Here is a 23,505-nt window from a genome sequence, read left to right as displayed (position 1 = left end):
GGGCGTGGTATGAGGTATCGTATCCGGGCAAAGTATGGTGTGGTTGTCTCTCGAAACAGTCGAACAAAGCAAGAAGATAAAAAAACGGAATGAGGGCCTCCCAAAAATAAAGAGAATAAGAGAAAGGTAGAAGCCTAGAAGCCTCTGGAGTGTTCCCTAGCTCTATCTTCTGAAAAGGTCCGAATATCCAGAGAGGGGAACTAGTGAGTACCTGACTGCAGATGATGATCTTTTGCACTGGCCCGGTAACGTGACCCCACTGCGGGGAAACTATTCATCCGAAGTGCCGTCGCTGACTGGGCGTACTTACGTAACTGTCATTACGTTATTATGTCCACCAATCAGCGCGTCAGTGGGCCGCGCTTTCCCTCTTCTTCAGCGCGACTGGAGGCGTTTCTTCTTCCTCAGGTTACGATCATTATTCTTACTGTTGTGGACGTCAATCCCCCCGCCTCATCTGTTATTTTCAGAACCACGTGAAGTTTTTTCAATCTATCGGTGGTTGTATGCTGCGAAGCCTCTTCTGTGATATTCACCTCGAGCTACACGGTCAACGTGACCGAGACGTGCTTGTGCCTACCTTGAGTTTCTTGTGCTTCGCACGCTGAAGATTAACTATGGCACCAGCCGCCACCGACTCCCCGCCTCAGGTGGACACACCAATGACAGATGTTAACGATGATGTTGTGCCATCAATTCCCGTGGACGCGCCAGTAAGTGTTCTTACTTTCTGTTTCCATCCCACTGCGTCATCGTCGCATCGCCATAGAGCTACAATTTAGGCTGGCCCTTGAGCGCAGAACCATGTCACTAATTGCTGCCCTCTGTCCAGAGCTACCAAGCAACCCCTGAGTACACGGTAAGTCATATCCTGTTTGATGTTGCTACCTCGACAACTAGCTGACATATCTCCCCATAAGGACTCCGAAACCAACCCTAATACCACAGCGAGCAGCGTCGCAGGCGATGCCGCTCTAGGAGATGGACGAAGACGTCGTTCAGAAGCTACACAACTGAGAAAGAGCATCTTAGGCAAGAAGCAAAGCCGTCTGGACGAAACCAAGGTATGACTGAGTAATGCCCGAGGAACCTTCCATGTGCTCAACTGACCATCATTTTCTTAAATAGGAGGATGACTCTATTCGTCGATTCCGATACCTGCTCGGCCTCACGGACCTGTTCCGCCATTTTATCGAGACCAACCCTAATCCACGGATCAAGGAAATTATGGCCGAAATCGATCGCCAAAATGCGGAGTCCGAGGAAAAAGCACGCAAGGGATCTTCGCGCTCGGGAGGTGCGGGTGGAGATCGACGTCGCCGAACCGAACAAGAGGAAGATGCAGAGCTGTTGCAGGATGAAAGGAGTGGCGGCGAGACTACCACTGTGTTTCGAGAGTCGCCAGCGTTTGTCCACGGAGAACTCCGCGATTACCAGATCGCCGGTTTGAACTGGCTGGTTTCTCTCCACGAAAATGGTATCTCTGGTATCTTGGCTGATGAGATGGGACTGGGAAAGACCCTGCAGACTATCTCCTTCCTTGGCTATCTACGCTACGTCGCTGGAATCTCTGGTCCGCATTTAGTCGCAGTTCCAAAGTCGACACTGGACAACTGGAAACGAGAGTTTGCCCGGTGGACCCCCGAAATCGATGTTGTGGTTCTTCAGGGTGACAAGGATGAGCGACAACGCCTGATTAACGACCGCCTTGTCAATGAGAATTTTGACGTCTGTATCACCAGTTACGAGATGATTCTCCGCGAGAAGTCGCATCTTAAGAAGTTTGCCTGGGAGTACATTATCATCGACGAGGCCCACCGCATCAAGAATGAGGAATCTTCCTTGTCGCAAATCATTCGTCTATTCAACTCCCGCAACCGACTGTTGATCACCGGTACTCCGTTGCAAAATAATCTTCATGAGCTGTGGGCACTGCTCAATTTTTTGCTGCCGGATGTTTTTGGTGATTCCGACGCTTTCGACCAGTGGTTCTCCAACCAAGAATCCGACCAGGATACCGTTGTACAACAACTCCACCGCGTCCTTCGCCCTTTCCTACTTCGACGTGTGAAAAGCGATGTTGAGAAGAGCCTGTTGCCCAAGCAGGAAATGAATCTTTACGTACCCATGTCTGACATGCAAATCAAATGGTACCAGAAGATTTTGGAGAAAGACATTGATGCTGTCAACGGTGCGGCCGGAAAGCGTGAGTCTAAGACTCGTCTCTTGAATATTGTCATGCAATTACGGAAGTGCTGTAATCATCCCTACCTCTTTGAGGGTGCGGAGCCCGGGCCCCCTTACACTACCGACGAGCACCTCGTATTCAACTCCGGCAAAATGGCTATTTTGGATAAGCTTTTGAAGCGCATGCAGGCGGACGGTAGCCGCGTGCTTATCTTCTCTCAGATGAGCCGTGTCCTGGATATTCTGGAAGATTATTGCGTGTTCCGTGAGTACAACTACTGTCGAATTGATGGTACCACAGCGCATGAGGACCGTATCGCTGCGATCGATGACTACAACAAACCTGGGTCGGACAAGTTCATCTTTCTGTTGACTACGCGTGCCGGTGGTCTGGGCATCAACTTGACCACTGCCGACATTGTGGTACTATTCGATAGTGACTGGAATCCCCAAGCCGACCTACAGGCTATGGACCGTGCGCATCGAATTGGTCAGACCAAGCAGGTCAAGGTTTTTAGATTTGTGACGGAGAATGCGATCGAGGAAAAGGTCCTTGAACGTGCAGCCCAGAAGTTGCGTTTAGACCAACTTGTCATTCAGCAAGGGCGCGCTCAGCAACAGTCTAAGAACGCCGCGTCAAAGGACGACCTCCTCGGTATGATTCAGCATGGTGCTGCGAATGTGTTCGGCCCAAGAAGCGCAGGCGATGGCAACTCCAACGACATCACCCAGGATGACTTCGAAGCTATTCTCCGAAAGGGCGAGGAGCGAACAGCTCAGTTGAACAAGAAGTATGAGAAACTTGGCATTGATGACTTGCAGAAGTTTAGTTCTGAGAGCGCATACGAATGGAATGGTCAAGATTTCACAGAGCGTAAGAAGGATATCGGTATGACCTGGATCAACCCCGCCAAGCGTGAACGAAAAGAACAATTCTATTCTATCGACAAATACTACCGTCAAGCCCTAGCCACCGGTGGACGGACTGCCGACACCAAGCCCAAGGTTCCACGGGCTCCGAAACAGACCACTGTCCATGACTGGCAGTTCTTCCCGCCCGGGTTGCAAGAATTACAGGAGAAAGAAACCGCCTATTTCCACAAGGAGATTGGCTACAAGGCTCCTTTGCCTGAAGGGCCGGAGGAAGAGCTTAGCGAACGAGAAGCAGAGCGAGATCTTGAGCAACAAGAGATCGACAATTCCCAGCCTCTCACCGAGGAAGAGCGAGCGGAAAAGGATCGCATGTCGGAGGAAGGCTTCTCTACATGGAACCGCCGTGATTTCCAACAGTTTGTCAACGGCTCGGCCAAGTTTGGCCGCACTGACTACAAGGGGATCGCTACCGAGGTGGACAGTAAGGAGCCCGATGAGGTTGAGGAGTATGCCGAAGTCTTCTGGCGGCGATACACCGAGATCCAAGATTATCCGAAGTACCTCAAGGTGATTGAACAGGGTGAGGAGAAGGTCCGCAAGATGAACCACCAGCGCAAGATGCTACGCAAAAAGATGGAAATGTACCGTGTGCCCCTGCAGCAGCTGAAGATCAACTATACGGTATCTACGACCAACAAGAAAGTCTACACCGAGGAAGAGGATCGCTTCTTGCTCGTGATGCTGGACAAGTACGGCGTGGAAGGCGATGGTCTCTACGATAAGATCCGCGACGAGGTTCGGGATTCGCCTCTGTTCCGCTTCGATTGGTTCTTCCTCAGCCGTACTCCTGTTGAGATTGGTCGTCGCTGCACCACACTCCTCAACACAGTTGCCAAGGAGTTTGAACCCGAGGGCAAAGCCAATGGGGAGGGTAAAGGGGAGGGGAAGGGTCGCGGCCGAGACCGCGACGAGGACGAGGAGAACGATGACGCGGCAGCCCCTGCAAAGAAGAAGGCTAAGAATGGCGCCACCACCGTAAGTTTCAGCTTGGCTGGGTGATCTATCACGATGTCTACTAACCTGTTTCAGGGCAAGGCTAAACCTGCTGCTAAGGTCGCTAGCAAGGGTGCCTCCACCTCCACCTCGCGGGCGGCAAGTGTTTCGAATGCGCCGAAGTCAAAGACTCGGAAGAGATAAGCCAGATGCTTCTTCTATTCTTTCCTAGTTTATGTTCCATTTGCTCTTGTTTTGGGAGGTTCTGGGGTGGGGTTTGGATTCGGCGTTGGCAGATGATTTGCGCAAAATGTCCAATAAGATAGAAAGTAATCCAAGGGTTGGTTATCTTGTGGTCCTGGAGAGGCGCTGCCCCGCCCGGCTGATAGAATCATTCATGCCGATCCCTGATACGACGTAGATCGCCACTGGACTAAGAGCTGCCTTCCCACGCTAAATCTCGTCACCTGCAATGACGAAATGGCAACCATTTAAAGCAGCCGAAGACCAACTGACCTGAATCACATTCACATTCAATTTTACTTACATTCCCCCGAAAACAGAATAAAAAGGGTATGCAATTCCGTCCAGAATCACCAACGTCCCAATCTGTAGCCAATGCCACAGAGCCCACAGCTAACAATGTCTATCTGTAAATTCCTGAAGTCAAAGCTTCCCCGCAAATCCCGCACCATGTCGGCAACAAAGATCAAGGTCATTGCCAACCCTCACTACAAGAAGTCAGGTACAAAGTCGTACGTGCACCTGATGCGCAAGTATCGCTTCAACCCGACTCAACCTGGCCCATACTTCCTCGGCAATGCTATGCAGCAGACAGGCCGGCAGTACACCGATAAGGCTATCGGTGGACGCGTGCATATGCGTCAGGTGCTGCAGAAGAAGAGCGCCGATACCGACCAGGTAGGCGAGGTGGGCGCCGAGGACGTGCAGAATGATTCGATGTATCTTGCCCAAGTGGGTATTGGTAGCCCGGCCCAGAACCTGAATTTGGACTTTGATACGGGATCTGCCGATCTATGGGTAAGTTGATTATATTTTTGTTACATTCCCTTCTTATTTTTTCCCTGTTTCCCTTAGCTTTGTTGTGGAAAATGATTGGTTGTTAACTAGATTGGGTTAGGTTTGGTCGACTAACTTGCCGTCGGCAACCCTGTCCAAATACACCGACCATACTGTCTTTGACTCCAGCAAATCGAGCACTTTTAAGACCCAGACAGGCTCGACCTGGAAGATCTCTTACGGAGATGGATCTTCTGCCTCTGGTACTGTTGGTACCGACGATGTGAATATCGGTGGTGTGGTTGTGAAAAACCAGGCTATCGAGCTAGCAGACACCATGTCGGCCCAATTTGCAAGCGGGGCTGGTGATGGTCTGCTGGGTCTCGCATTCTCCAACATTAATACCGTGCAGCCAAAGTCTGTAGCCACTCCCGTGGAGAATATGATCACCCAGTCCGACATCCCGTCATCTGCTGAGCTGTTCACAGCTAAGCTGGGATCATGGCGTGATGCCGATGAGCCCGATAAGGGCGAATCGTTCTATACATTTGGCTACATTGACCAGGCTACCGTGACTGCTGCTGGTGCAGATATCACCTATACGCCTGTTGATAAGAGCCAGGGATTCTGGCTGTTTGATTCCACTTCTGCGACCGTGAATGGAAAGACCATCACTCGGTCTGGAAACACTGCCATTGCTGACACTGGTACTACTTTGGCTCTTGTGGATGATGCTACCTGCAAGGCCATCTATGATGCTATTGAAGGAGCTAAATATGATAGTGAAAGCCAGGGATACATTTATCCTTCCGATACTACCGTTGATAATCTGCCTGTTGTGTCGTTTGCTGTTGGCGACAAGCAATTTGCTGTGCAGAAGGAGGATTTGGGTTTCGTGGAGGCAAAGTCCGGATGGATCTATGGTGGTATCCAGAGCCGTGGCTCGATGGATATGGACATTCTGGGCGATACCTTCTTGAAGGGAATTTACGCCGTAAGTGACTATTTTCGTCGGATGTGATCAAAAGTGCTGACCCAGAGTCTGATAGGTTTTTGATGTCGGCAACACTCGATTCGGCGCGGTCCAGCGAAAGGAACTTAACCAGAACCTTGCTACTCCTTCGGAGTAAACTCATTGGTCACCCCTTCTCCAAGTAGCAATTAGGTCTTAGCAACATTGAAGGGACTAGAAGGGCGTGATAGCTATGAATAATGGTTTTTTTTCATCTTTTCGGTATTAGATCAATATTATCAACTATCTCTCTCTGAAATATTAGGTCGAGCTTTCATGTCCCAAAATTATTAGAAGTGTCTGGTTTTAATACTCATTTCCAAGGAGATGATTGGTACTGTATAGAAAAGAACCTACGACAACCCCGTGGATGATCGAAAGCGTTGTGGTTCCTTTAGCATACTCTTTCACCTAATTCGATCTCTGGGCATGCGGGAGTATCCGCAATCCTAACATTAAGGTTCGCAGATTAATAGAGGCAAGCAACAAATATGAAGCACCTGTGAACTTCATGAATAATACGTCGATGCTACAGTACTTCCGGAAATATGTGTAAGCGCTCAAACTCTTTCTCTCTTTATCAAGCCATAACGCCAAGTCCTACTACATAGACTGTATTAGGAGCAGCCGCCGGATATTCCGTGTTATTGATATAAAGTCTTATATCCAACATAATACATTCCGTCACGTTTCATCGTACGTGTAATGCAACTTAAATGACTAGGATACTAGAATACTAAAGAGACAGGAAGACCTTTCAGATAAACTCCAAAATCCACATTTCTTATGATGGCTATACAGAAGTTGAGATTCTGCGGTACAGTGCCCGTATACTAGAGCAATCGTTCTTTATTGATAACGTGCTGAAGACGACGAGCGGAAGAAGTATATTCAGTCAGATCAAGGTATACCAGTAGGTAAAAAAAACTGCGAGAAGCCCAACCAAAAGAATACAGAACATTGAGGTTGGGTCCAGAAGAGCCATTGGAAATCCAGCTATCATATTGGGTGCCGTAACTTTAGACGGCAGATAAACCATGGTATCAGGTGATGGGTCCTTCCCACTTCCAGAGGTATTGGGCGCAGAAAGCTCATCAACGAGTCTTCTCAACTTCTCTGACCTTGAATCAGTGAGTAGGGACTTCGGATCAAGCACTTGTGCCACTTGAAAGGTCTCATCCTTTTTATTTGGGTGTAATTGACTGTGGAAGGGATACTTCTGCACGCAGGACGAACAGAAATCCATATAGGCGCAGATTCTACACACAAATCGAGAGCCTTGAATAACCAATGAACAAAGGTCGCACGTAGTCATGTATCTTGAGGTGCCAAAGGAAAACTTCTGAGATGAATGCAGTTGAAATAGACATTGGGCATTGTCTTCGTCGCCGATGAACAATAGATAGCGACCTAATTGCTGCAAAAGTGGCAATGGAAAGTGCAATCGAGATTGAAGAAGCGTGTCTGATATTTGAAGAATGGATTGACGAACAGCGAACTCATGAGTATCATCAGGTGTCGCAACAATGGATGGGCAGTGGCTTTGGATTTGGTGCACTAGGCTTTCATTTCCGACTACCCAGTTCAGGGTATTTCTGCCATAACCATCCAGAAGAGAAGGATCGGCACCAGAATGGAGGAGATTTGTGGCAAATTCGATATGGTCGAGATAAATCGCTAGATGAATAGGAGTTTGTAAAAGCTTATCGCGGTTATTGATAGGGGAGAGGAGCTCCGGGAACCGGTGAAGAAGCTCCAACCTATTTTTTGAGGCGGCAATATGGAGAGGAGTCCGGTCAAGTTCATCTGTAAGCAACGCATTTGCGCCAGCGTGGAGAAGCATCCGAACTTGGTCAGACCCATCCTGATAAACAGCTGCTAAGAGAGATGATCCGTATCTACCACCCTGAGCGTTGACATTGGCGCCAGCGTCGAGGAGTATCTGCACAATCTCACTATTTCCTCTATATGCAGCAGCCTGGAGAGCATTGCCATATTCACCACCCGGAGCGTTGATATTGGCGCCAGCGTCGAGGAGTATCTGCACGATCTCACTATTTCCTCTATATGCAGCAGCCTGGAGAGCATTGCCATATTCACCACCCTGAGCGTTGATATTGGCGCCAGCATCGAGGAGTATCTGCACGATCTCACTATTTCCTCTATGTGTAGCAACCTGTAGAGCATTGTCATATTTACCACCCTGAGCGTTGATATTGGCGCCAGCGTCGAGGAGTATCTGCACGATCTCACTATTTCCTCTATATGCAGCAGCCTGGAGAGCATTGCCAAATTCACCATCCGGAGCGTTGATATTGGCGCCAGCGTCGAGGAGTATCTGCACGATCTCACTATTTCCTCTATATGCAGCAGCCTGTAGAGCATTGCCAAATTCACCACCCTGAGCGTTGATATTGGCGCCAGCGTCGAGGAGTATCTGCGTGATCTCACTATTCTCCACATATGCAGCAGCCTGGAGAGCATTGCCATATCTACCATCCTGAGCGTTGATATTGGCGCCAGCTTCGAGGAGTATCTGCACGATCTCACTTTCTCCTCTATATGCAGCAGCCTGTAGAGTATTGCCATATTTACCACCCGGAGCGTTGATATTGGCGCCAGCGTCGAGGAGTATCTGCACGATCTCACTATTTCCCTCATATGCAGCAGCCTGTAGAGCATTGCCATGTTCACCACCCGGAGCGTTGATATTGGCGCCAGCGTCGAGGAGTATCTGCACGATCTCACTGTTTCCTCTATATGCAGCAGCCTGGAGAGCATTGCCATATTTACCACCCTGAGCGTTGATATTGGCGCCAGCATCGAGGAGTATCTGCACGATCTCACTATTTCCTCTATGTGTAGCAGCCTGTAGAGCATTGCCATATTCACCACCCTGAGCGTTGATATTGGCGCCAGCATCGAGGAGTATCTGCACGATCTCACGATTTCCTCTATGTGTAGCAGCCTGGAGAGCATTGTCATATTCACCACCCTGAGCGTTGATATTGGCGCCAGCATCGAGGAGTATCTGCACGATCTCACTATTTCCCTCATATGCAGCAGCCTGTAGAGCATTGCCATATTCACCACCCGGAGCGTTGATATTGGCGCCAGCTTCGAGGAGTATCTGCACGATCTCACTATTTCCCTCATATGCAGCAGCCTGTAGAGCATTGCCATATTCACCACCCGGAGCGTTGATATTGGCGCCAGCGTCGAGGAGTATCTGCACGATCTCACTATTTCCCTCATATGCAGCAGCCTGTAGAGCATTGCCATATTCACCACCCGGAGTGTTGACATCGGCGCCAGCTCTAAGCAATATTTCAACAATGTTCCGATGTCCTTCTAATGAAGCTGCTTGTAGAGCACTTTCACCTTTACCCACTCTTGCTTCAAGCTTCACACCTTCCAGTAGTAGCCATTCGACAAAATCCGTATGCCCATAGCTAGCCGCCTCAGTCAGTGGTGTTTTCCCTTGACCATTCGTTAGATCACAATCCACTGCTTTCTCACGTAAAATCCTTCCCACTATCACATGACCGTATCGCGCTGCTAAATGGAAAGCTGTGTTTCCATTTGCGTCTTTTGTCGCGAGATCCTCGCTGTTCTCGCTGTCTAGAGACATACGCTCTATGATATCAACGAGATTTGCGGCTGCCGCCATATGAATGATTGTAGTTCCCTCCGGTGGGCAAGCTGGGTCATATTGGTCGAGGATCTGGTAAATCTGGACCCATCGGTCTAATACTTGCTGTAGGATATCTTGTTCATTCAGTAGTGTAAGGACACGACAGTAGGCGGCTTTTTCCGCATGAATAAAGAGGTTGGCAGTGGCATAAGCCAGTAAAGGGTTGTTCCGGATAAGGTCTCCTTTCTTCCCCTGTGAATCCCCTGAGATATCCCCACGTATAGGGAGTAAGGCCAGGTACACAAGACAAGATCGGTAGAGATTTGCCTGACATTGCAAAATGATCGTTTCTCTTTCTGGGACCGGACTGCTGGCGCCGATATTATCACTTAAAGCAGCTAGCCCTTTCGCGCGCAAGAAATCATTGACCGACTGATGTACCACCTGGACAATTTCGTTCGAAGCTCCGCTTGAGACGATTTCTGCTAGACCCCCAGAAAGGGCCTTGATCTTTCGCTTCATACGCTCGTCGCTTTCAACAAAGCCGTTGATCTTCTCCCATGTTTTTGGGGCACGCGTTATTTGGGCATTATTGCCTGCCAAGGCATACCGCATTTCTCTCACCGTTAGTGGACGCTCGGCTAGAGACACCCATTGAAACAGTAGAAAAGATTGCTCCAAGTTTCGCACCTCTATCACTTCGTTTAGAATATATTGATATATATCTTCCAGGCCGGCCGGGACCTTGCGTAACCAGCAATAGATGTCGTCGACTGATTCTCCTTCTAGAATCCTCTGCCGGGTTAGAGGTATGATGAGACGAGCCCATTGGAACACACCATTGGCTTGCTGGATCAGTTGTTTCACCAAAGTCTGTCTTATATCTTCGCTAGTGTCGTCTTTAACTTCTGTCTCAATAAGTGTATCATTGATATATGTAGCGATGTCTTCTCGATTATACTGTTCGATATGTATTTCCACAGCCTGGGCACCTCCTACGATAGGATAGTGTCGACATGAGATGCAGATTCGAATAGCAGCGTTCTTTGTTTCTGCTCGGTCAATAAGTCGATGGAAATACGCCGCAACTTGTTGAGCAGACTCAGCTCCGGCCTCATCTAGGGCATCGACAAACACTGTCACATGCTGTCGATTAGCGGATGCGAGGATGACACTAGCCAGTAACTCTTCTAGTACTAGTCGTGGCCATTCCCACTGACTTTCATGGTACCCAAACTGCCTACACCGTTGTTCATAGGCCTCGCGTATCTGAGGGCGTACGGTCGCATCGCGATCAAATACTTGATTCAGTAAAGATCTAAGCATACCTAATGGTGTACGCTGCATCTCCGTGCCTCGGGCAGTAAAGAAAAAGTCGAGCTGGATGCCCTGGCTATCGTTTTGTAAATTCTCGAGTTTGCCGTGTAAGAATGCCATCAATGTCGATTTGCCCGCACCCGGTTTGCCCTTAATCCATAGAAGACCGCGGGATTCTCTCTTCCAAGATTGGTACTTTTCCGAATCCAAAATCCATTGGCAGGTATTGGTATGACATGGTTCGATATTCTCTCTCCTGGCTAGCATCTGCGGAAATGCCAGGGATCTGACTATCTCTACTCTTATCGTCAGCGGTAATCTCTTTGACCGATACGGGGTGAAGCGAACCAATATCTACCCTCTGCTGTGGAGGTTCTGTTCGATCTGGCCCCAAAAGAGACTTTTAGTCAGCTAAACCGGCTTGAATAAGGCTACAAAATATGTACCGGACAGAACATTGATTGTTCCGTGATTGACCCCAAACTGAGGGGCTGAGCTGTTGTTACCAAACGAAATTTGATTCATAGTCAATAGGCGGTGCATACGATAATGGTGTTGGTGAAGACCCCAGCTCCCAGAAAGCGGGGTGATGGATCAATTCTCAATCAGGTGATCTTCAGCCCTTAAACTGATGCACTTTTCTTTAGAAGCGTTAGCTTCGGAGACTCACAGCGGCCAATGCCATTACAGGAGAATCTATCAAGTTATAAACCAGATGGTCCACGGTACTTGTTGTCAACCAGAATGCCCGTTCCCAAGGGGGTATTTAGGCGTGATGGTGGTTCCGGGATAGCAGTCCGGCTCTGACAGATATGAAACATGGGCCCGGACAATATAATAATGCGGGATTTCACGATAAAAGGCCTAGATTTACGATATTATTAGAGTATTGTAAAAATTGATTAGCTTGTCTTGGCACCTAGAAGAGAGAGTGTGTAGGTGGTGTCACCGATTCTCGGAAGTACTACATCATGACATATCAATAATGACCTTGCCAGTCTTTTCATATCCATTTTCGATGGCATTATCCAAAGTGACCATATCAAAGTCCTTCTCATCTTGAGCCTTCAACCACCCCCGATCAATCCAGTCGCCCATAAACCGTAACTGCTCTGCTAACTCCTCAACAGAAGGTGAGATTGAATTGCATCCAAGAAGCGATAATCCCTTGCGGTATGCCTGGAATATATCCAGTGAAATGCTCTTGTCAACATTCCCCCTAGGAGCTGCAATCCATGCAAATCGCCCATTATTTGCCAACTGTTCCATTGTGGCTGACATCAGCGCGGGATCTCCCACAGTATCGACGACCACATCCACCCCATTTCCATTGGTAAGAGCTGAGACTCTATCTTCAAGCAAGGCGGCAATGTCCTTAGTAGCCAAGAGAATATCAGGCTTTGAGTCGTCTCGTCTCGCTGCTGTCAATACTTGCTTCGCTCCCAATGCTTTGGCTATTTGTACGGCCGCAGATCCCACGGCTCCATTTGAGCCCAGCACAAGAACGATATCATTTGCGGTTACCTGTGCACGGCGAAGACACAGTAGCGCTGTGGTAAATGGGACACCAACGGTGGCAGCTTGGATGTGTGATAGAAGTGCGGGTTTCTCGACAAGTGCAGCACAGGGTATCAGGCAGTATTGGGCGTGGGTTCCATCGACTCCAAAGCCAAGAGTTGAGCCACTCGTTCCGTAGACACTTTTGCCTATCCAGAATTTGGTGTCATTGGTGTCTCCTGCAACATCAATCACCACGCCTGAGTAGTCGCGACCTGGGACTCGGGGATATGTGGTGTATGGGAAACCACCTTGAGCATTCATTCGATCAGATGGTTGGATTGAGGCATAACGTATTTGGACCAGTGCATAACCAGGTTTCGGGCGGGGGATCGGTAAGATTGCTTTCGCGAATGTTGGAGGTACACCCAAGTTGGCACGATTTAATTGAAGTGCTTTCATCGTAGTGGAACTCATTGTTCTGCATTCGATTGTCTTTGTCCTTCGAATTTGATCTGCTGTTTTGATTCGAGAGGCACGGCAGGGCTTGAATAAGCTGAAAATGGAATTATCAAGTTACCGACAAAAAAGTGTGGCACGCGAACCGTCTTATATAACCACATGTCTATCAATCACGAATTTTTCGATAACGACCTCGTGATTCATGGACATGTGACTTACTGATTCTATACTTCCCTTCCCATCTCGGCATGGGGTGTAAGATGATCGGGATGGGAGGCTCCCGAACGTGGGGACCGTGCGGGCCGTGCGGGCCACGCGGCAGATGCGGGATCCAAACTTATGGTCGAGATTTATCAATCAGTGACATGATGTCGATCCGACGGGAGTGATAGGATTTTCATCCAGTGATCAACTAGTGTGTCAAGTCCGAATTCCTTAAATTGAGCTTACGAAATGAATCCCCTTTTCTGATGTTGACTCTATACAATCAGCCATGATGCCAGGCGTGGCTATGGGCTTTGAAGGGCATGATATGAACCACGACGCAGGTAAGTGGCAACCGATAAAGTTCTGACAACTCGGTACTTGCCGAAGCTAATTCTGCAGCCAAGAAAATACGATTGCGACGGACAACAATATGGAGTTTGAACGACGTTCAATCGCACCGGATTCTCTCACGGATATCGACGAAAAACAAGATGCATCCCCCTATCCACCACCGAAAACTTTTCCACACGAACTGGCTTTCGTCATCGTTGTCTGCGCCGCCCAGCTCATGACACAAGCCGGTCTGGCATTATCGATTGCACCCCTGAAACAAATCAGCAACAGTTTTGACAGCACCCCGCAACAACTGACATGGGCTTCGTCAGCATACAGTCTGACAGTCGGGACATTCATCCTAGTGTCCGGAAGACTGGGTGACGTGTATGGCCACCGATTGATGTTCATCGTTGGTTTCATGTGGTTCGCACTCTGGTCTCTTCTGGCCGGTTTCTCCGTGTGGTCAAACTCCAGGTTCTTAGATTGCTGCCGTGCCTTCGCAGGCATTGGCCCTGCCAGTCTACTTCCCAATGCAGTCGCCATCTTGGGAAGAACATACCCACCCGGCAAGCGAAAGAGCATGGTGTTCTGTATGTTCGGAGCTGTGGCCCCAGGGGGGTTCATCATTGGCGCAACATTTTCGTCATTGATTGCTGAGAAGCTGTGGTGGCCCTGGGCATATTGGATTTGCGCAATTGCGTGTTGTATGTTTGCAGTCCTTGGATTCCTGGTGATTCCTCATATGCCACAAGAAAAGCCAAGGCCAGAACTCTCCACCCTTGCTCGACTGGACGGACTCGGGGCTACGCTCGGTATCTCGGGTATGATTCTGTTCAATTTTGCATGGAACTAGGCCGCCATTGTTGGATGGCAAGTTCCCTACATTTATGCACTTTTAGTTGTGGGAATTTTGATTATTGGGACTTTCCTTTATGTAGAAAGCAAGGCTGCGTATCCATTGCTGCCTCGTTCAGTCTTCAAGGGTGAGACTGGCTGGGTCCTTGGCTGTATATGTGCGGGCTGGTCCTCGTTTGGCGTTGTAGTAATCTACTACTACGCTATCATGACCAACATCGAACTAAACAGTGGGCTTCTTGTGACGGCCAAGTTTTCTGGTGTTGCCGTTTCAGGTGCCATCGCGGCTGTGGTTACTGGACTACTTCTCGGATACCTTCCAGCCTGCGTAATAATGTTCATCGCCATGGTGGCTTTCGCAGCAGGCCAGGCGTTATTGGTTTCGCTGCCCATAGGCCAGATTTACTGGGCCAACGCCTTCTTGATCGCAATTATCACACCTTGGGGAATGTAAGAAACACCTGAAACCTTGAGCACAGATCGACTCCTGCTAACTTGAGAACAGGGATATGTCCTTCCCGTCCGGTATCTTGATTTTGAGTAACGCCATGCCAGCGGAAGACCAAGGTGTTGCCGGTTCGCTCGTGACCACGGCTGTGAACTACTCGATTTCCTTGGGATTGGGCGTTGCTGGAGTGGTGGAGAGCTACGTCAATGACAATGGCCAAGACGTCCTCAAAGGATATCGTGGAGCCTCATATATGGGTCTTGGCTTTGCTGGGTTGGGTGTCATGGTTGCGACCAGTTTTATGATTGTGACTTGGAAGAGGTCATCCAAGAAAAGCCTGTAACTTGCACATTTTAGCCCACAAGGGCCGTAATCGAATAATCGAGTCACGTTCCCACCGATTAGAAGGGAATTTGAAAATCCATGGCCCATAGATAATCTAAATCAATAGGAAGCTGAGCCGCCAATGATGGGCTGAGTGACGCAATGTCCTGTAAAAGCTGACCCTCTGTTCCTGGGGCGGTCGTTTCAGGTGAAGTTGTTCCGACGATTCGTTCAAGCGCTTCCATGCCCTTGCGCTTCTTGTCCAAAGATGCCTTGACAAGCTGCCGAGCTGTGGAGAGTGCCTCCTTGGCCAAATGTGTATTGAAGCGGTCGACAATAAGTTCCAGGGTGTCCATTGTCTCCGAGAGCTTTTGACAGCTTACGACCGTGTCCATAACAAGCAAAGAACACGCGAACTGAAATACGGTACCCACAACATTCCACCACGGCTGGTCTTGACTGGCAAGTCTTCGTGCTGCAGACAGGGCGGCCGTTCCAGCTGCAATCACACGGTCATTCTGTCCCTGCCGAAGGCTTGGATCCATGACGCGGAGACGACGGTAGATTCCCAGAGCAAGATCTGCCCGTAGTAGTATGAGAAAATCATGGTCGACAGTTGTATCCCCGAGTTTTTCTAAGGCGGAGAGTAATTCCTGTATGAGAACCTCTAAATCATCCGTGTTCTGGTTCGTGGGTATAGCTGCAACGAGACTGCATAGCTGCGACGTGAAATCCCCTCCTCTAGATGTCGAATTCGAGGTTTCAAGTATTTGGCGATTAAATGTCATAATAGATCTGCCATACTCGAATGCAATGAGGACATGGACACAGTTGGCAACTTGTGCTGTTCGGTTGATGATATCTGATGTCTCCGGATTTGGAGCAACGTTGCCAATGGCCTGCATTATAAATTCGGGCGCATGATGTAAACCCGCCGCTTCAACGAGATGCATAATGGTACAGCTGCAAAGCCAAGCCACATGAGGTCGCCCTGTGGATCGAATGTAAATTGTTCGTAGTATCCATGCAGCAATGATTTCGAGAGTAGGAAAACGACTGATCACATCATCTTCAAGGATTGCCTTTGCGTGTGATATTATCCATAATTCGGTGTCCTGGTCCAAAGAATCATTAAACAAAGATGCTACTCCGAGAATCCCACAGATCAAAGCTTCGAAAGCCATGTCTTGGGGCTGTCCGTGCCAATGTTTCTCACAGAGCACATAGATTCGACCCATATCTAGGAACCCAAAGACCGGGTGAATAATGGCAGTATATATATCGATGAGACTTCTTGCTGTGTTCCATGGGATCTCCCCAGCGATCTTATGGGAAACTGCACAGGCTGGTTCCTTGCGAACCCCTGTATGGTAGGCGAATGAGTGCAGTCGTGGAAGTTTGGTCGCCTGGACTTCCAAGCCAACATAGAGTGGAAATGCAACGCATGAGTATCTTCCAACATAACGCGGTTTTGACGGTTCAATGACCCCAGGTAGAATGGATGAATCAGTGGTTCTTTTTGAGATAGCCGATGGATGCGTCAATCTTGCCATTTTCGTGGATGGCTGGGATAATGATCCATTCAAAGGAGCGGGACGTTTGAACGATGTTGATGAAGCCATAGTATCATATTCGCATTCATAACCATATCCTTCGCAGACATTGCAAGGTATTTTGCCATCGCATTTCCTCTTGCGTCGACGACAAGGTAGACAGGCTTGCCTAGAGCGTTGTCGCACTGGCCCCGGGGCTATTGATGTCTCTGATGGGCCCGAGTTAAGGGGCGACTGGGATGACATCATAGATATCTAGTTTTCGCCAGTTTCAAGGTTGGAGTTACTGGGATGCCAATGGCAAATGTTCTTGATGTTGATACTGCCCCCTTTTGTGAAGCCAACGATAGTGTCTTCCTTCAAACCTCGGATATGGATCAATACTAGGAGCTTCCTAGTATCTTGAATCTTAGGTGAATAATCTCAAAAGCAGAAAAGTATTTGTTGCGCTGATTCCAAGGCTGTCAAAAAGCGACGACGTCCTACACCAGACGTCTGTGGATGTAGGGATAAGCTGTGCCAAGGAAATGATCATTGGTGCCTGATTAACCAGGCACCAAACATGGTAGGAGCAAAGTAGGTGGACTGCGAGTTTAATTCATGCATCCATGACCACAAAGCAATGAGACAGGTGAGGGGAATTTTTCATTATTTACATGCATATAGATCTGTATATTGTACACCAGTCCATGGACGTCATGAGTAGTGAAGACATTGAATAGTCCGATTTTACACTCGCAGCCGATAAGACCGATAAGATAAGACTGGGGGATATTTACTCCGGCCCTCCGGGCTCGGCATCGCGCGTCACTGACGCGCCAAGTTGATGTATCACCTGCCATTTTTGAGATTCTTTGTTCTTTTACTTAATACAAAGGCTGCTTCTTCCATACCTCTATTTCCCCTCTAAACTCGTTCATTCCTCCTACTAAGTGTTTGAGTTGGGATACCCTCACCGAAGACTAAATTTGCCCCAGATTATCTTCTATGCGCCTACAAGTCTCAATTTCCCCATGCTCACTTACTGATACATTCATCTCGGGACACTGAGTGACCGCAAAGACATGTCTCAGGAAACGGGCTCTGAGTCCGACTCTGAGGACGCTGATGCGATCGTGGCCCAGTTATTGAACCAATTTCAAGGTTCTACCACTCGCAATAACGACTCGAACAAACCTCAAGACCAAACCCCAGAGGAGAAGCATGAAGCCCACCAGCCACAACAGCTTAGAGCTATGCAATCTTCTATGGAGATCGTGGTGCCGACTGTTGATCATGAAAAAGACTATGAGTATCTGCCAGGCCATTTCTCCGTGCGCCGGATTTTGGAATTAAATTCAGAAAACCCCAAAAAACCCTCATACACTGTGAGACTTCAGAGTGGAGAGCAACAAACAGTAAGAGCGGCAATTCATGGTTTTTTCTGATAGATAACCATCTTCTAACCTCGCAACTGTCTCCAGATGACCTATGACCGATTCATGCAGCTAGAAAACAGTGTTCTAGCTTTAGATCAGTTCAATCCGGATTCAGATTCTAGCGACGATTTAGCAGTGACTCAAAGCAATGGCCGAGAGCAGCGTCTGCGCGCCATGTTCTCTGGAGATGGCGCGGCATCGGAAGAATCCGACCCAGATTTTTCACGACCTGGCACGCGCCGAGCTCGTCGCCATGCTAAACACTCTCAATATTTCGATATCGAGACTGCAAGTGAGCGTCAAAAGCTCTCAGCTGCTTCAGAAAGCTCGGACGACGAGCTCAATGCTCGTGCCTCTACTAGGCTGCGACGGCGAGCTCAAAAGGCGCAAACCAATTTTTCTTCAAAAAAACAAGCAGACTCCGACAGAGGTACACGCAGGTCGAATCGGGAAAGAAAGACCATTCGAAAAACCATGGAAGAACGCCTTGAAGATGACCTTTCAGAAGCCGAGACTAAGGGCCCAAGCCGACCGAAATACACTGGGGCCAGAGAGATCTTTGTTGAACTCAGTCGTGATGACGATTTCAGAAATAGACATTTTGGATGCTGCTCTACCTGCAATTGGTTTGAAAATGATGAAGAGAGAGGAATCCTTGTATTTTGCCAAGGTTGCAGCTCATCATACCATCAATCTTGCCTCGGACCCCGTGGCAGTCGAGAGCATCTGGTCACCAAGATTGACGAAGGAAATTTTATCCTCCAATGCCGCCGCTGTCTTGGCAGTTCTCATGACAAACATGACATTCGCCCTCATCTCGGCCATTGTGCTGTGTGTAGGAAGGAAGGTCCAATGTCCAAACCCCTTCGAGGGCGTCTCACCGCCAAGGAAGAACAACAATTACGCATAGCGAACGGGGGTACGGACCCGATCACTCACATTGATATGACTCTAGTTAACAATGTCAACAATGTGTTATTCCGATGCACTACTTGCCACCGAGGATTCCACGCTGAACATCTCCCCCAAATCGACGGCAATGATAAAGCTGACCAAATGGACCCTTTCAGTGAATACAAGCACTGGCAATGCCATGATTGTTCTTCTACACCGGCTGAAATAGAGGTCCTTGTGGCTTGGCGTCCTTTTGAATCCAAATTTGCGGAGGGAAAGTCATCTCTCCTGCCCGAGCTTATTCCAGAAGTCGACAAGGAGTATCTCATCAAATGGAAAACAAAGTCATATTTCCGCGCAACTTGGATGCCTGGGGACTGGGTGTGGGGAGTCAGCAGTCCCGCTATGCTGCGGGCTTTTTACAATACCCCTCGAAAACCAATCTTCACAACAAAAGACGCGATCCCCGAAGAAAATCTACGGGTAGACATCGTGTTCAATGTTTCATGGGTATCGGAAATTGAACCTGATGAAAAGATACCCGAGCTGATTGAAGAGGCATACGTCAAGTACAAGGGATTGAATTACGAAGATGCAGTCTGGGAGGTACCTCCTAAGTCAGAGGAGACCGAGCGATGGGAAGACTTTAAGGCAGCCTTCGAAGATTGGTTGCGCCGAGATACGATCCAGCCTATTGACCGCAGAGAGCTCAAACATCATCTCACAGCTATCCGCCAATTGAATTTTGAGAATGAGTTAGTACTGGAAGCTCAACCAAAAATGATCACTAATGGTCAGCTCATGGAATATCAACTCGAGGGCGTGAACTGGCTTTATTACATGCATCTTCAACAAAGGAATGCCATTTTAGCAGATGATATGGGCCTCGGAAAGACAGTTCAGGTCATCGGTCTATTTGCGACCCTCATTCAGAAGCATACGTGTTGGCCGTTCTTGGTAGTTGCCCCGAATTCCACGGTTCCTAATTGGCGACGTGAGATCAAGTCATGGGCACCGCACATTCAAGTTGTGACGTACTTCGGGTCCGCATATGCGCGCCAAATGGCTCGTGAGCATGAGATGTTCCCAGAAGGTGGCAAGCATCTCTGCTGCCATGTGGTCATTGCTTCATATGAGAGCATGATTGATGACGAAGCGAAAAAGGTGCTGTCCAAAGTTCACTGGGCAGGTTTGGTGGTCGATGAGGGCCAGCGCCTAAAAAATGATAAATCTCAGCTTTATGAGCGACTTGCGCGCATGAAGTTTGATTTCAAAGTTCTTCTCACTGGCACTCCTCTTCAGAACAATATCCGGGAGTTGTTCAACCTCATCCAATTCCTTAATCCAAAGACAAAAGCCGACAGTTTGGAAGAAGAGTATGGTAAACTCACTTCAGAAAATATCCGAGCACTTCATAAAATGATTAGTCCGTTTTTCCTCCGTCGCACCAAAGCTGAGGTTTTGCCATTCCTACCGCCGATGGTGCAAATCATTGTACCTGTCTCCATGTCTTTTGTACAGAAGAAGTTGTACAAGTCAATTTTGGGAAAGAACCCTGAACTGATAAAAGCCATTTGCACAACCCATGCCAGTCAGCTAAAGAAACACGAAAAGCACAACTTGAACAACATTCTCATGCAACTCAGAAAATGTCTATGTCACCCATTTGTTTACAGTCGAGAAATTGAGGAAGTCACAGACAATGCCAGTCAAGCCCATGAGCGCTTGGTGGAGGCTTCTGGCAAATTTCAGTTACTGAACCTGATGTTGCCAAAGCTGCATGAGCGCGGTCACCGTGTGTTGATTTTCAGCCAATTTCTTGAAAATTTGGATCTTGTTGAAGATTTCCTCTCCGGGCTCGAGCTGCGCTACTGCCGTCTGGATGGAAGATTGGTGGCTAGGGAGAAGCAGAAGCAAATTGACCAGTTTAATGCGCCTGGATCCCCCTACTTCGCCTTTCTTCTATCGACTCGGTCTGGTGGTGTTGGCATCAACCTCGCGACCGCTGACACTGTCATAATCATGGACCCCGATTTCAATCCTAAACAAGATATGCAAGCCTTGTCCCGTGCTCATCGAATCGGCCAGAAAAATATCGTCCTTGTCTACCACCTTACAACACGAGCATCCGTGGAGGAAAAGATTATGGAAAAGGGCAAGAAAAAATTGGCCCTTGACCATGTTCTCATTGAGCGCATGGACGACATGGAAGATGAAGAAGACTTAGAGTCTATTTTGCGTCATGGTGCCCAGGCTTTGTTCGAAAATGACGATTCAGCCGATGTTAGTTATGACGAAAAAGCTATCGATAACCTCTTAGACCGAAGCCAAGTCGAAAAGGCCGAGGAGGCAAAGAAAATGGACAAAGGTGCCAAAGATGGAGACGCTAATTCACAATTTAACTTTGCTCGTGTCTGGCAAAAGGAGGGTGGCACTTTGGATGAAGTGACCGAGAGTAAAGATTTACCTATGGATGAGGACTTCTGGGCCAAGATTTTGAAAGAGCGTGAGCACCATGCTAACGAGGAGACTTCTCGCAAAGCCGAAGGGTTTGGTCGTGGGAAACGAAAGCGAGCTCAAGTTAACTACCAGACCCCACAGGAAGAGGCCAACGACCTTGATGGTGCAAATTCGACAGTAGTGTCTCCGGTCAAAAAGCGCAAGAGCAAGGCGGGCAGTGAGAGCGACGGCGATTTTGAGCAGAAAGGCAACGTTGAAGAATCCGATTCTGCTGAAGATACAGCCGGAGATGCTGGTGATGTAGATATTGATATTGAGCCTCTCCGCTTGAAAAAGTCTCGTCCATTTAAGCGTGTTCACGTTTCTGTGGCCACCCCAGCCTTGGGCGGCCTTGACGGCACTTCGGATTTGGATTCGATTGCGCCTTGCATCGCATGCAAACAACGGCATGGGCTTGGTCACTGTCCCTTAAAAGAGGCTGGCGTCGAACACTGTCCGCTCTGCGGCCTTGCACATCTCGGAGGACGGCGAGCTTGTCCTCATTTTCATTCCAAAGTCCAGATTAAGCGTATGCTAGATGCATTGTCTCAAAGTGAAGAGTCTCCCAGTCTTGTTTCTGCAGCCAAAAAATATCTGCGGGGAGTCCTCGGCCACTTAGCACACGCCGAGCGCAGACAGCCTGCGAAACAGTCTGATCAAATTTCGTCCAGCCAAATCCGTGCTTCGCAAGCACCTGCTACTGCACCTCAGCCTACTCCCACCTCGCAGTTTGATCTGTTCAGATCAACAACCAATGCCACCCACTCGAACACCAGCATGGCCCAGTCTCCTTCCCTTGGTAAGGTCGCGCATCAGCCACACAGAAAGTCTTTTCAACGGGCTGATATATCTAATCCCGCAAACCATACCACGAGCTTGAGGACTAGTACAGCTGGCCCTGTTGTTGGTAGCTTCACGCATCAGCACGTGACGCGGCCGCAATACAGAAACACAGTGCAGCCTAGCCTACTTGGAACCTCGCGGAACATGCCCTTGAGCCAGGGCACTGTGGCCCAGCACCCTCACACATCCAACGACATGGATGTCGTTGATTTGACTGGACCCGATGAGCTGGGAAGCTCCTCTTCATATCCTTTCGTTTCTCCCTATCTCAACAGTCATGGACACCCATCGATTCACTAGCATCTGCCCGCTGCTACTTTTGTTACCCAGGGACATTTGTGTTATGTTTCCCTTTTTTGTTCTTGATTTTCTTTTTTTGCGCAGTCGATATCACCTTTTATTTCTCCTCAAGCGAAGCATGAAATGAATGGTGTGCATAGAATTTCGAATCTGTTCTATGGATTAATCATGGATATGGCGAAAAAAGGGGGCGTGCATGGATATTTCCAGTTTGATGCTCATTGATTGAACGTGATACCCCAATTTGATGGTTTTTTTAAGACAATAATCTCAGCGTGATATTACTGGCTTTGCGTTGAGATATCCCATCCATAACGTATCCCCAAGTTAGCTTCTCCGTATCCCTCACTTTTCTACGGTAGCTTCGAATTTCTTTAGCATCTGATTGATCCATTCAAGCCGCACGAAGGAATAGTCGATGGATTATATAATGAAGAAAATCGATTTCTTCAAATATTCGGTGCCAAATGTATTGTAGAGCGTCATCTGCATAATATAACGCTGTAGAGGTTCATGAAATCTCTGTCTCCGTATCATGACGTTGGTATATGTCAGGACAGCGGTTGCCGGGGCGTAACATTGAGAAATATTAGGGCCCATACAAGTCACGAGACCCGCTGCCCAACGTCAGTTGTCTACTGACCACGACGATCCATCAACAATCACCAGATATGTAGCTTCAATGGGGGTTGTAGAATTTTTATTTTTATATTTGTCAAGGACTGTGTATTTCCTGTTTTCTGGTGTCCATAGCATGAGCAGATGATCTCCACCATCGTCCAGCTCCTGTCGATCTCGCCAAGGCAGTTTCAGGGAGGACAGATAGCCCAGGC

The 23,505-nt window shown here is 48.4% G+C and overlaps 7 protein-coding genes across 7 annotated transcripts; 4 read left to right on the top strand and 3 right to left on the bottom strand.

Annotated features, from left to right (window-relative positions):
- Window positions 1-617: 617 nt before the first annotated feature.
- Window positions 618-4,257, top strand: N7484_011307 (uncharacterized protein; the record flags this gene model as incomplete). Its single annotated transcript, XM_057121694.1, has 5 exons — window positions 618-713; window positions 833-859; window positions 921-1,064; window positions 1,129-4,095; window positions 4,150-4,257. 5 exons carry the CDS (start codon window positions 618-620, stop codon window positions 4,255-4,257), a joined length of 3,342 nt encoding a protein of 1,113 aa, XP_056967448.1.
- A 489-nt stretch (window positions 4,258-4,746) lies between these two features.
- N7484_011306 (pepsin-like aspartic protease) lies at window positions 4,747-6,203 on the top strand (the record flags this gene model as incomplete). The annotated part of the gene is made up of 3 exons (XM_057121693.1): window positions 4,747-5,094; window positions 5,195-6,067; window positions 6,123-6,203. 3 exons carry the CDS (start codon window positions 4,747-4,749, stop codon window positions 6,201-6,203), a joined length of 1,302 nt encoding a protein of 433 aa, XP_056967447.1.
- A 777-nt stretch (window positions 6,204-6,980) lies between these two features.
- Window positions 6,981-11,303, bottom strand: N7484_011305 (uncharacterized protein; the record flags this gene model as incomplete). The annotated part of the gene is made up of 1 exon (XM_057121692.1): window positions 6,981-11,303. The coding sequence occupies one exon, from the start codon at window positions 11,301-11,303 to the stop codon at window positions 6,981-6,983; it is 4,323 nt and encodes a 1,440-aa protein (XP_056967446.1).
- Window positions 11,304-12,005: 702 nt separating this feature from the next.
- N7484_011304 (quinone oxidoreductase family protein) lies at window positions 12,006-12,995 on the bottom strand (the record flags this gene model as incomplete). Its single annotated transcript, XM_057121691.1, has 1 exon — window positions 12,006-12,995. One exon carries the CDS (start codon window positions 12,993-12,995, stop codon window positions 12,006-12,008), a length of 990 nt encoding a protein of 329 aa, XP_056967445.1.
- Window positions 12,996-13,488: 493 nt separating this feature from the next.
- N7484_011303 (MFS transporter) lies at window positions 13,489-15,184 on the top strand (the record flags this gene model as incomplete). The annotated part of the gene is made up of 4 exons (XM_057121690.1): window positions 13,489-13,543; window positions 13,607-14,359; window positions 14,438-14,843; window positions 14,899-15,184. The coding sequence occupies 4 exons, from the start codon at window positions 13,489-13,491 to the stop codon at window positions 15,182-15,184; spliced, it is 1,500 nt and encodes a 499-aa protein (XP_056967444.1).
- A 58-nt stretch (window positions 15,185-15,242) lies between these two features.
- N7484_011302 (putative C6 transcription factor) lies at window positions 15,243-16,349 on the bottom strand (the record flags this gene model as incomplete). The annotated part of the gene is made up of 1 exon (XM_057121689.1): window positions 15,243-16,349. The coding sequence occupies one exon, from the start codon at window positions 16,347-16,349 to the stop codon at window positions 15,243-15,245; it is 1,107 nt and encodes a 368-aa protein (XP_056967443.1).
- A 1,433-nt stretch (window positions 16,350-17,782) lies between these two features.
- N7484_011301 (uncharacterized protein) lies at window positions 17,783-22,672 on the top strand (the record flags this gene model as incomplete). The annotated part of the gene is made up of 2 exons (XM_057121688.1): window positions 17,783-18,115; window positions 18,182-22,672. 2 exons carry the CDS (start codon window positions 17,783-17,785, stop codon window positions 22,670-22,672), a joined length of 4,824 nt encoding a protein of 1,607 aa, XP_056967442.1.
- Window positions 22,673-23,505: the final 833 nt, after the last annotated feature.

Source organism: Penicillium longicatenatum (genome assembly GCF_028827895.1).
Source record: "Penicillium longicatenatum strain IBT 33135 chromosome Unknown contig_7_segment0_segment0, whole genome shotgun sequence".
Classification (NCBI taxonomy): Eukaryota; Fungi; Ascomycota; class Eurotiomycetes; order Eurotiales; family Aspergillaceae; genus Penicillium; species Penicillium longicatenatum.
This window is presented reverse-complemented; position numbering and strand designations above follow the sequence as displayed.